The 12,879-nt window shown below is 39.9% G+C and overlaps 2 protein-coding genes across 3 annotated transcripts in view; one reads left to right on the forward strand and one right to left on the reverse strand.

Moving 5' to 3' along the window:
- Window positions 1-2: 2 nt before the first annotated feature.
- XPNPEP3 (X-prolyl aminopeptidase 3) overlaps window positions 3-12,879 on the forward strand; it is a 60,211-nt gene continuing 47,334 nt past the window's right edge. For both annotated transcript variants that reach the window (XM_004279518.4, XM_033405112.2), the window contains exons 1-2: window positions 3-267; window positions 10,162-10,278. In XM_004279518.4, the coding sequence (XP_004279566.1) occupies window positions 204-267; window positions 10,162-10,278 (181 nt within the window). In that variant the 5' untranslated portion in view covers window positions 3-203. The remainder of the gene's footprint in view (window positions 268-10,161; window positions 10,279-12,879) is intronic.
- DNAJB7 (DnaJ heat shock protein family (Hsp40) member B7) lies at window positions 5,413-6,640 on the reverse strand (the record flags this gene model as incomplete). Its single annotated transcript, XM_012536579.3, is given in 3 exon segments — window positions 5,413-5,720; window positions 5,723-6,100; window positions 6,103-6,640. Coding segments are annotated over 3 exon segments (1,026 nt in total), but the record flags the coding sequence as incomplete, so codon positions are not given.

Here is a 12,879-nt window from a genome sequence, read left to right on the forward strand (position 1 = left end):
GGGTGGCCCTCCGGGCGGAGCGGCAATCACAGCGCCGGGCGTGACGTCAACATACTGCGCCCCTGTGGGAGGAAAGCCCGTCGAGCAGCGCCGGCCGGAAGGGGAGGGACGCCTGGCCTGGTTTCCGGGCGACTCAACCCTGCCGGCGGCGGCATCATCGTCAGTTTTCCGCGTTTCCTTCCTGAAGTGCAAGCGTGGCGGTCATGCCTTGGATACTCTCGGCAACTAAGCTTGTTCCCGCGGTAGCAAGCGCCCGCAGCCTCTCAGGTTAGACTCACCTCCCACAGTGTCTCCTTCGGGGCTTGCTCTGAGAAGCCTGAGGCGCACCAGAGGGGTCCAGGTTGGTCTGAGGCGACCTCTGCTTCAGTGGACTCTTCTGCTGGGGTCTCCACTCCCAAATCCTCTGTGAGCTCCTTGGATTTCTTCTCTACCCCCTGTCCCTGGAAAAGGGTGGGCCCGGGGTTCTTTCTGCAGTTGAGGTATTCTAAGAGGTTGAAATGACTGCAGAGAGAAAAGGGTGTGCTGTCTTCCCAGAGGGGCTGTCTTCAAAGTAACTCGGACTCATGGAAGTTGTGTCAGTTATCACACTTGCCCAGGTGACACAGTGTCTCACATCACGTAGCTCTTGTTTCTGTTAGGTTAACTTACAGTCGGATTTTCGTGTTTTCAAAGAGTAGACGTGAGAGCTGGCTGCAGAATGTACAGGAAACACATGTTTAGTACTACACATCCTTTGAGTAGTTCCTCTCAGAAGAGGTAATATTTGAAAATACTCCTGAGGCTTTTTATGTCTGAAAGCCTTGCTCGAAAAGGCAAGATAGTAAGTCAGGAAGAGAAAAACAAATACCGTATATTAACGCATATATGTGGAGCCTAGAAAAATGATACAGATGAACTGGTTTGCAGGGCAGAAGTTGAGACACGGATGTAGAGAACAAACGTATGGACACCAAGGGGGGAAAGCCGCGGAGGGGTGGGGGTGGTGGTGTGATGAATTGGGCGATTGGGATTGACGTGTATAAAATGGATGACTGATAAGAACCTGCTGTATAAAAATATAAATTAAATAAAATTCAAAAAAAAGAAACTTAAAAAAAGAAAAGGCAAGATAGAGTAATCCAGGAATGGGGGGCGGGGCATTTTTTTAGGGTGTATTCTGTCGCAAGCAGTGAACATGAAGCTTGATCGGTGAAAGCTGAATCGTCTTTCAGGCAGATCTGCCATTGGATCATATTTTAGTTTTGGGGGCCGATAGGTGAACAATGTGTAAGCCGGAGCATATGGTAGTTGACACCAGTGTTAAGTCTTGACAGGTGTTTCTTACGTTGGTATACCTGAATTTATTGAAAATGGAATGGTAATTATATCAAGACTTACTCATTACTCTAGAAAGTAAAACTGAAAAGTAATCATTGTTCAGTGCACAGAACTTGCTCTTTGCTTCTGACACTTAAGTTCCATAAAGCTGTCCCTCTCCATGGGAGTAGGTGAATAGATATGCAGTTAGTCAGTCGTTTTTTTTTTTTGTTTGTTTGTTTTGCGGTACGCGGGCCTCTCACCGCTGTGGCCTCTCCCGTGGCGGAGCACAGGCTCCGGAAGCGCAGGCCCAGCGGCCATGGCTCACGGGCCCAGCCGCTCTGCGGCGTGCGGGATCCTCCCTGACCGGGGCACAAACCCGTGTTCCCCGCATTGGCAGGCGGACCCTCAACCACTGTGCCACCAGGGAAGCCCACAGTTAGTCAGTCTTGATCACAGAGGCCATAACTTGTGATTTAGAGCTGGAACCATTCTTTGCTTGTAACTTTTTTTCCATTTGTTGAGGCTTTGTGTAAAACCTGATTAATCAAAATTTAGAGCTAGGTACTGGATTATACACACCAGTGTCCTGGAAAAATGTAGTCATTATGCTTCATTTTGCTTCAGTGGAATAAGTAAATTTAACCACCTCTCATATTAACATCATAATATACATATATAGGCTTTTTGAATGAATGAATGATCTCCTTGGATCTTCACAAGTCCAGTAAGTTAGAGCAAATATCATTTTACTGATGGGGAACTGAAACTAACACGATATCACAAGTAGCAAGTCAGGAATGTTAGTTGTATGATTCCCATCTAGTCCTTTTTCTGTTATACCTCTGCTAGGTCTTACTCTGCTTAGTAGAGTCCTTTTGGACCTTTTTATTGAGCCAGAAAGAATGTATCTTCATTCAGTAACTTATGAGTTAGCAGTCATTGTGGGTGAATCTCCACTTCCCTGGAGTTACAGTCTAGTCAGATGATAGAGAAGCAACAAATAAATGAATATATATAGCAAAGGATGGTAATAGAGTCTTGACTCAAGTGACATGGGAGCCCAAGAAAGGCAATAATGGGTTGTAAGTATGTTATTCTGGGATTTTATAAAGTTTTAGAATTTGAAAATTCCACCGACTTTAGATGTTCATAAATAGAACTTCAAATGTCTGTGGTGCTCTTGGGTGCTTTTCCTTAGGAAGACTCTGGGAACAGGGTATTGAGTACCATAGGTAACTTCCTATTCTGTGAAAGTCATGCATTCCTAAAGTGAAAATGCTTTGGCTAATTAAGAGTGTGATTTCATTAGTTGTGATATAGTTATTAACACCTTCTAGTCATTTGAGAAAAAGCAAAATAAAGCATTAATGATGCATAAGTAAGTTTTATATTTTAAAAGACTAGATCATTTAAATTTAAATGAGGAAGGGAAATATTGAAAACATTAAAGAATAAGTAGAAAATAATTTTTAAAAGCCTGTTTGCAGTTAATTCTATTAACATTAATTGAGCACCACATAGGAGAACTAAGCACACAAAAAAAGTTTCTACCATCATGCGAGACGGACAAACAAGCAAGTAATTGTGGGCTTCCCTGGTGGCGCAGTGGTTGAGAGTCTGCCTGCCGATGCAGGGGACGTGGGTTCGTGCCCCGGTCCGGGAAGATCCCACATGCCATGGAGCGGCTGGGCCCGTGAGCCACGGCCGCTGAGCCTGTGCGTCCGGAGCCTGTGCTCCGCAATGGGAGAGGCCACAGCAGTGAGAGGCCCGCGTACCACAATAAATAAATAAATTAATTAATTAAAAAGCAAGTAATTGTAATGTAACATACTTGTGGGGAGAAGGAAAAAGTGTTGATATTTTCTGGGGGCAGAGAGGGGCAAAGAGGAAACGTGGGCATGACTTCAAAGGTTAGGAGAGTTGAGACTTGAAAGAAGGCTTAAATTCACCAAGCCAACTAGAGTGATGGAGCCATCCTGGCAGAGAGAATGAATGCAAAGGCCCAGAACTCTGAAACAGAATGACTGGTACAAAGCTTTGCATCATTAATAAGCCTGGAGCTTTTTTGAAATATGTTGCTGGGCATGTTAGTAGCTGTTACACCAAAAGGGTTCTGTGGTCAAATAAGTATGGGGAATGCTGCATTTTATAGTGCTCATAATAGACTATTTCCATGTCTCTAAGAGGGAAATGTCTTTGGCATTAATTTGCAAAATGTATTTGACCATGGAGCCCTTTTTCTCTGGTGAGTCTTGAACTGGTATCCCTTTGAACACAGTTTGGGAAAAGTTGGGCTCAAGCATGAGATGTGTAAGAAGACACATGATAGAAAGTCAAGTTGGGAAGAAAGCTGGTGGCTGGCTCGTGGAGTGTCTTGTATATTATGTTAAGCAACATTGAGCTTTTTCCTCTAGGCAGTAGGAAACGAATAATTTTAAGCTATTGAATAAGATTAAATCTGAATTTTTAGTTATCTGTTAAGAATAAAATAAAAAATGGACCAGAGGGCATGTTATTGCATTCTCAAATTTTCAGAGACACTGGTTTTTGCTTTTGTTGAAAAATTGCATTTTTTTCTAAGTCTGATTAGTCCCACATGTGTAACAATAAATAAATTCTACTAAATGTCACATTTTATATAAGTGGCATTTAAAATACTCTGAGCTTTTATGATTTTATTTTCTGCAAATAAGCATTAAATGCTAATTGTCCCCAGTCTCTCCTGTAGAATAAATGAACTTTCCTCCCCACCCACCTACCAACTAAAAATCAAACAAAACAAGAGCTCACGCTTTATTCTAGCAGTCGTTTAAAAATAGTTGATCCTAGGGCTTCCCTGGTGGCGCAGTGGTTGAGAGTCTGCCTGCCGATGCAGGGGACACGGGTTCGTGCCCCGGTCCGGGAAGATCCCACATGCCGCAGAGCGGCTAGGCCCGTGAGTCATGGCTGCTGAGCCTGCGGCGTCTGGAGCCTGTGCTCTGCAACGGGAGAGGCCACAAGAGTGAGAGGCCCACGTACCGCAAAAAAAAAAAAAAAAAAAATAGTCGATCCTAGAATTTTTTCTGGTTTCAAAATTTGTTGCATTGCTATATATCACTGAACTATGTTTTTCGAAAGGTGGTTGGGTTTTAAGTGCTACTAGATTATTTGCTCCTATCTTTTAGTCACATTAAAATTTATAGTAATTATATTTCTAAGATGAAAGATTAATATGATCAATAAGATCTGTTTGTTAAAAAAAAAGGAAGAATTCAATGACAGGGAACATGCAGGATGCAAGTCAACGTAGGAAATTCTGTTTTTGCTGCTTAATAAATTCGGGTACCTTGAATGTAGCACATCCAAAATTTAACACCTCCAGGCCTATCTCAGATTAATGGCACTTCTCTTCTTTCAGTTGCTAAGGCCAAAAATCCTGACTTCTGTCATACCCCACATCCAGTCTGTCAGCAAATTCCATTTGGCCCTACCTTTAGAATATATCCAGAGTCTGATCTCTCTTTACCACCACCGCCTCCACCACCTTGGCCAAGCTACTGCAGTCTCTGGCCTGGATTGTGGCAGTAGCCTGCATTTCCCTGCTTTTACCCCTGCTTACTTAGAGTCTGTTTTTATTGACGGCAACCAGCACAGGCCTGTTTAAGTATGTCAGATTATGTCACTCTTCTGCTCACAGCCTCCATTGGCTTCCTGTCTGACAATTATAACATAGTTCATACTGTGATCTAGCAGTCCCTGCATAATCTGGTCTTCTGTTACCTTTCTTACTTCATCTACTTGCTCTCATAACTGGCCACACTGATCTCCATGTTCCTCAAACACACCTTACACAGTCTGCTTTAGGGACATTTCGCTTGCTAGTCCTGCTGCCTGGAATCTTCTTTGACCAAATATCCACATGGCTAACTCCTTCATTTCATTTAGATCTTTTTCCTGGCTACCTTAGCTAAAATTTCAAAACTCATTAATCTTTGCTGTTTTCTAAATTCTTAGTATCACTGTTACCACAAATTCATCTTTTTCTAACATACCTAATCCAAACAGCCACTCATCAGATGTTTACAGTCCTGCTAAATATGTTAAAAACATAATCTTAGTGTGGTATTAAACAAATATTATCTGCAAAACTCTAACAGAAACACACAAAGATGGTGTGATGAATTGGATTGACATATATACACTAATATGTATAAAGTGGATAACTAATAAGAACCTGCTGTATAAAAATATAAATAAAATAAAATTTTAAAAAAAGCACATAAAGAGCTGTGTTCAAATGTTATATGAACATAATGTGTCTGAAGAGTCAATTTAATGATTCCTTTTAGTTGACTTCTTCTTCTGTACCTCTTTATGCTTCTTTTTTTTCCTCTTACCACCTTCTTTGAATCCTGCTGAGAAAATAGAGGGATTCCAGTTGCAAAAATATATTGAGATACATGTTTGGGGCTGCAGGACTTTGGTGAATAATTGTTGAATGACCGTCTTCTCCAACTGCATTCTTCAGCAAAGCTCTCTTCATCTGCCATACCATTTAAAAGAAAGGACTTCAACTCACCATCGTCTTTGTCTCTTTCTTGATCATTCTCAATAATTCTCTTTGTATTGGTATTTCTGCCATTAACAATTTTACCTGAAGTTGTAACAGATATGTAGTTGCCCATCCCACTGTCGTCAAACGTCAGGGAAGAGAATGAATGAAGGCCCTCATGGCCCAGTGAACCACATGGTATATATCCTGTATCATATGAAGAAAATCTCTCGAAAGCTGGATATTCACTGGATGTAGAGAAAAAGATCTTTCACCTCTGTTTCTGCTTCCATAGGAGCTTCTTGGATTATTTAAAAGGTCTTCAAAAAAAAAAAAAAAAAGGTCCTCAAGCAAGTCTTCAAAGAAATGAAATGAAAATGGGTCCCTTTTACGAAAAATTTCTTTAAAGACATCATCTGGCTTACGGAATGTGAAGCCATACTCAGAAGAATCATCAAAATGACTTCTGCCTCCACCATTTAATCCTTCTTTGCCATATTTATCATAAATGTCCCGTTTTTCATCGTTTGATAATACCTCATATGCCTCAGCTACTTCTTTGAATTTTCTCTCGGCTTCTTCTTTATTTTCTGGATTTTTATCAGGGTGCCATTTAAGTGCCACTTTTCAATAAGCCTTTTTAATGACCACAGGTGAAGTATATCTCTGCAATTCTAGAACTTCATAGTAATCCACTATGTTGTAACAGATGGTTGGAAAGGGGTGCTCAGGGTAGTGAGAACCGTGGTTTCTTCTCAGCTTAGGCTCTGCTGGTGATGGTGGTAGAGGCAGTGACTGCAGATAGGCACATTTTTACATTGAAGACAATGTTATTACCATGGACCACTGCTAGGACACATTAGGATACTGATTATATGGCAAGCAGAGTTACAAGCTTATGTCAGGGAGGGCTGCATTGTGGTGTCATTATGGGGTTGGGGTAGGGACTAGACCTTCCAAACAGAGCTAGTCCAGAGTCATACCAGACCATCCTTAACCCTCTGGACTATTTCCCCTATATTTTCCTGGAAGCCTCAAACAGTGCCTTATAAACCAGTGGGAGCTGTTGTTTATGGCCACAGCATACCTCTTGCATAATATGACCTCTGGGTTACTGAGCTTTAATAACTTACTTCTCAGTTGTTCCATGTTTTGGTTTGAAAAAATGAAGAATTTGTGAACTATGAAAAAATAATCAAGCACTTGACATATTTATTTCAATCTTAGTAAGTCATTGTATTAGTCCTGAGGCTACCATAACAAATTACCATGAACATGTCTGCTTAAAACAACAGAAATGTATTGTCTCACAGTTCTGGAGGCCAGAAGCCCGAGATCATGTGTCAGCAGGGCTACACTCCTTCCCGGGGCACTAGGAGAGAATCCGTTCTTCCCATCTTCCAGCTTCTGGTGGCTATACATATTCCTTGGCTTGTGGCCACATCTCTTCTGTTTCTGCCTCCATGGTTACATTGCTTCCTCCTCTTCTGTCTCAATTCTCCCTGTGCATTTCTCTTACAAGGACACATGTCATTGGATTTAGGATCAACCCAGATAATGCAGGATGATCCGTTCATCTCAAGTTCCTTAATTACATCTGCAAAAACCCTTTTTCCAATTAACAGTCACAAGTTCTGGAGATTAGGATGTGGACGTATCTTCTGGGGGCCACCATTCCAGACACTGCAGTAATAAAATCATTTTAGTGCACTGAGGCAAGCTTATTTTTAATGGAATAGGGCAGCAAAAATAACAGTCACAGAAAGAATAGTATTTAGTGAAATTTCTATATACATTATACATATATATGTCTGTATATACTAGGTTACTGTGTAAAATATATTTCTTACTGTGGGTCTTGGTTTTAAAAATTTGACAGCCACTACCTAATATAACGGCTTTATTTCACAGGTGAAGAAATAAGTACAGAGGACTTATGTAACATGCCAAGATCATGTAGATAGTAGAACTAAACTAGAACTAGCACTTTTTTCTACTATACCATGCTGCCTTTAATTCTTTGTCTTAGATTGCCTTCCGGAGTACATGCTTATTTCCTTCATTTTTCCCTATGGTCGCTTCATTCTTTTTTTTTCAACTTTTTTATTATGGAAAATTTCAAACATATACACAAGTAGGGTAGTATAATGAACTCTGATGTACCCGTCACACAGCTTCAATAATTATCAGCTCATGGCCAGTCTTGTTTCATTCAAATCCCCATTCATCCTCGCCGCAATCGACCCCACCCCCATATTATTTTGAGACAAACCTGAGATCATATCACTTCATCTGTAAATATTTCTATTTATATCTCTAAAAGATAAGTTTCTTTTTAACATAATCACAACACCATTATCACACGTTAAAACAAATATTACTTCCGTAATACCATCAAATATGCAATCACTGTCCCAATTTCCAGTGATCTCATAAATATAATGTATTTGTTTTACAGTTTGTTGCTTGAATCGGGATCCAGTTAAGGTTCACATATTACAGTTGGTTGATAATGTCTTTTAAGGCTTACTTAATCTATAGATTCCCCCTTCCATACCTTACCACCCCTACCTGCCTTCGAATTTATGTGGAAAAAGCTGAATTGTTTGTCTGGTAGTGTCTTTGTTGATTGCTTCCCTGTGGTGTCACTTAGCAGGTTTCTCTGTATTTTTGTAAATTGCTTGCCTCATCTTTGTTAAGCTTTCAACCTGTGTAGACTGGGCATATTCCTTAATATGTATTCTGTACATTTTCTAAAGACAGATTCCAGGAAATACTTCATATTTTGTCCTTTTTCTCATTTTCCACTATTCTTAACTGTATTTTCATACTGCCTGGAAACCTGTACCATTTTCTCTGTCTTTTTAATCATTCAAGAAGCTATAATTTTTCTCAATAACCCTTTGTAAATTTAATTCAAAGTTAATGTTTAAGACTTCTTAACTCTCCAAATACATACGCTGTCATTCATGCTTTATAATCCCTACTAAAACCTTTAACTTGATCCAGACTTACCGCGTTTTGTTGTGGTAGTGATTGTATGTTCACGGGAAGATTGTACAGTACTAATTGTATTGTTGGGATTTAGCAGAGAAGACTTACTGAGTGACAGAGTAGAGGGATAAGAGCAAAGATTTTGAAGTTAAATAAAACAGTTTGAATCCCAGCTTCCCTAGTACTAACTGTGTAACATTGCACAAATTACTTCTCTGAGTCTGATTCCTTATTTGTTAAAAAAAAAATAAAAAAGAAGGCGATGATAATGCCTACCTCACGTAACAGTTAAAAATCTAATTCCTTAGTTTGGTGTACAAAGCCTTCAATGGTCTGATCCTTACCTTGCTGATCTTTTCCTCTCGCACCAGCAGCAACACTGACCTGAAATTCTCTTTCTATCCCTTTTCCCTCTACACGCACACATGGGCACATGTGAATGTGGTGCTTTCTATGCCTTCCCTTTCATAATCTCATTCATGATACCTTCAGCTCCCCTTGTCACTTTCACTGACTAATTCCTACTCAGAGTAGGCATTTCTACTTCTGCAGTCTCACACAAGCGCCTGTAGTGTGCTTCTCTGTTCCCCAGATCACTGTGTCCTATCGTCATTGTACCCGTCCCACAGCGTTGTGTTAGTTTTTGTGCTCTCAAAAACCTTGTGTATGAATCCACCACTGCGTTCACAATGTAGTATTGCTCTGTCTCACCTCCACTAGACTGTATGTTCTTTCCAGACCAGGACAGATAGTCTTGTGTTATTCTTGTGTCTTTCCCAGCATGTGCCAATCACACACTTAATAAATCTTGCTGAATGAATGCTAATAATATTACTTCTTATGGGCTAAATATGATTAAGCATTTTTCAGACATTTCACTAGCTCTAACATTCCAAGATTAAATGAGATAAGATGTGCATATTTTCTCAAACTTCACATATTCTCAATAAAAATGTTAATTCTCTTTTTCTGAATTTTAGGACACAGCATAACACTACCTCAATGAAATACTTCCTACCCCCTCCCCTGCTTTTGTTTGTTGTCTTTCTTCTGTTCCCATAGCTCCTATTCATACGTTAATCATACCGTATGTATATATACCTCTATTATATTCAGGTAGACTAAAGTCACTAAAGGTAAAGATAATCTCATTTCTGTATCCCTAAGGCCCAACACAGGCTCTGGCTGGCCCAGAGGAAGGACCATATAAATACTGAAGGAGATACTAATTTGCATTTTTCTAAAGCATCCTACTGCTGGAGGTAGATAAATGTGTATATACTGTCAGGACTTTCTAGGTACACTATTCCATCTCATCCTCTTTATCTCTCCTTCAGGATGCATGTCATGTTCACAGCGAAGGTACTCCCTGCAGCCCATCCCAGAGAGGAGGATTCCAAACCGATACTTAGGCCAGCCCAGCCCCTTTACACACCCACACCTCCTCAGACCAGGTAAGGCCTTTTAACTGTAATGACTGTCTCTCTCTTTAGGGGCTTTGTCTAGAACTGTGCTATCCAATAGAATTTTTGCAGCAGTGGGAATGTTCTAGAGCTGTGCTGTCCAATACAGTAGCCACTATACACAAGTGGCTACTGTACACTTAAAATGTTGCTAGTGCAACTGAGGAACTAAGTTTTTTTAAATTTTATTTTAATTAATTTAAATTTAAACAGCTACATGTGGCTAATAGTACTGTATAGACAGCACCATCTAGAGCAATAAATACGATTAGCCTTATAATTCAGAAGTATCAGTGAAAAGTATGTATTTCAAGATGTTTTTAAAGAAAAATTCTGTTACTTTCTGAAACATGGTGTCTAGAACTGTGTTCTAACTATTGATTCTTTGTGAACTACTGTGTTAAAGACATTTTAGGAAACATTTTTCTTGAAAGCATTAAATGCTCATGTCAATATTAAGAAAAATATTTTTATATAGGTTACACAAGATTTCCAGATGTGATTGTCACAACTTTGAGAAGTGATAACAGTGATAAAGGTGATGCAAAAAGTTGATAAAGGTTTACTTCACTAATTTTTTTTTTTCTACTTTAAGATTCCAGCGTTCCTGCTGGAAGAGGTGTCATCACTATTGTTCAAATTCATACCTAAGGTTTTTTGTTTTGTTTTGTTTTTTTAAAGACACTTAAGGGATGAACTATGATGAATGAATATCATCCCAAAGAGGTAGGCAGGGTAAAACCAAATGCTTTGGAGAAAAATCAGTCAGGTTTTCAAGGGAGATTAATTGTTGCTTCTGCCATGCGAAGTTAAATCTATATTTACTGTGTAAGCATATATATTAATAATCTAAATTGCCTTTGGAAATATGTTGCTCTTTCACTGTCTCCACTCAGTGAATGATACCAGTGTGTCTCTCAGTGAGGGCTTCCTTTTGCTGATTCTTCATCAGACTGGAATTCCTGCTGGGAAGTCGGCTGAGACTCAGGAAATGCAGCTCACCACTGAAACACACAGGAAATCAGAGTTTTTCAAAGCTGTAAGGTAAGCTTAATAGCAATACAGTTGATATTAATTTAAGTATTTCTCCATCCAGTCAACCTACCTGTAGCTTCAATTTAATACTAAGTTTTACCAGCTTTGAAAATTACTGATTTCTCGTGGTGAGATACTTTTACATGGTGAGCTGCATTTTCCAGGCCTTGAAACTAGTAATCATATTGTCAAGATGATGGCCTCTGTATCTAGACTGTTATTTGTGTTATGTGCATGTTAACTATCTTAAAAATGAATGTAAATAAATACACACATACAAGTTCATATATATACATATGTTCATATAAACTATGGGGGAAAAGGAATACCTATCATAATTTTTTTTTTTTTTTTTTTTGCGATATGCGGGCCTCTCACTGTTGTGGCCTCTCCCGTTGCGGAGCACAGGCTCCGTATGCCGCAGGCTCAGCGGCCATGGCTCACGGGCCCAGCTGCTCCGTGGCATGTGGGATCTTCCCGGACCAGGGCATGAACCCGTGTCCCCTGCATCGGCAGGCGGACTCTCAACCACTGTGCCACCAGGGAAGCCCACCTATCATAATTTTTATTCTCCTGTACAATAGGGATTGGGGTAAGTGAGAAGGGATAAAAGTAGATAGAATTTTAAAAGAGAATTATCAGTGTTAAAGAAACCACCAGATATACAATAGCCAAAGTGTTAATCACTTATCTTTCTCCACGTAGAGAAGCAAAACTTACAGAAGTGTTAAAATAATTGAGGATTGGAGGAAGAGTCAATTATTAAGAAAAATTAAGAGGCATTTAATACTTTTTTTAAAATCTCTTTTACAAAGCCAAGGTCAGTTTGTTAGTTTGGGGTTTAAAAGTATGTTTCTATTATGTGGTTTGCTCCAAAAGGTTTCATGTTTGGAATATTTCCCCAGTACTTGCCAGTACTTTAAACTTTTGGAAAATATCTCAGTCCCTTTCCTAATTATTATACAAGTTCCATATATATGATAGACAAATTAGAGAATACAGATAGGGCTTCCCTGGTGGCGCAGTGGTTGAGAGTCCGCCTGCCGATGCAGGGGACATGGGTTCGTGCCCCGGTCTGGGAAGATCCCACATGCCGCAAAGCGGCTAGGCCCGTGAGTCATGGCCGCTGAGCCTGCGGCGTCCGGAGCCTGTGCTCCGCAACGGGAGAGGCCACAACAGTGAGAGGCCCGCGTACCACAAAAGAAAAAAAAAAAAAGCTCCTGAATCACTTAACTCATTCTTGTCATTGTGTGAGAAAACCAGATAATTCAGGGCTTTCATGTAAATAATTACTTTGATAGGGATAATGGTCATCCCTATAAATTTTACTCTTTCAAGATCCTACCTGGCTTTGTATTACCAGGATGACAACCTCTTCAAGTGTAAATTATTTATTGTGGTAATAATTATAACTAATATTTATATAGTGCTAACTGTTCTAAGTATTTCATTAACTTATTAAATCCTCCTGACAACTTTGTGAAGTGGGTGCTATTATTATCTCCACTTTACAGATAAGGACACGGGCACAGAACAGTTTGGTAGCTCTCCCCAAGT

This window comes from Orcinus orca, chromosome 11, assembly GCF_937001465.1.
Source record: "Orcinus orca chromosome 11, mOrcOrc1.1, whole genome shotgun sequence".
Lineage (NCBI taxonomy): Eukaryota > Metazoa > Chordata > Mammalia > Artiodactyla > Delphinidae > Orcinus > Orcinus orca.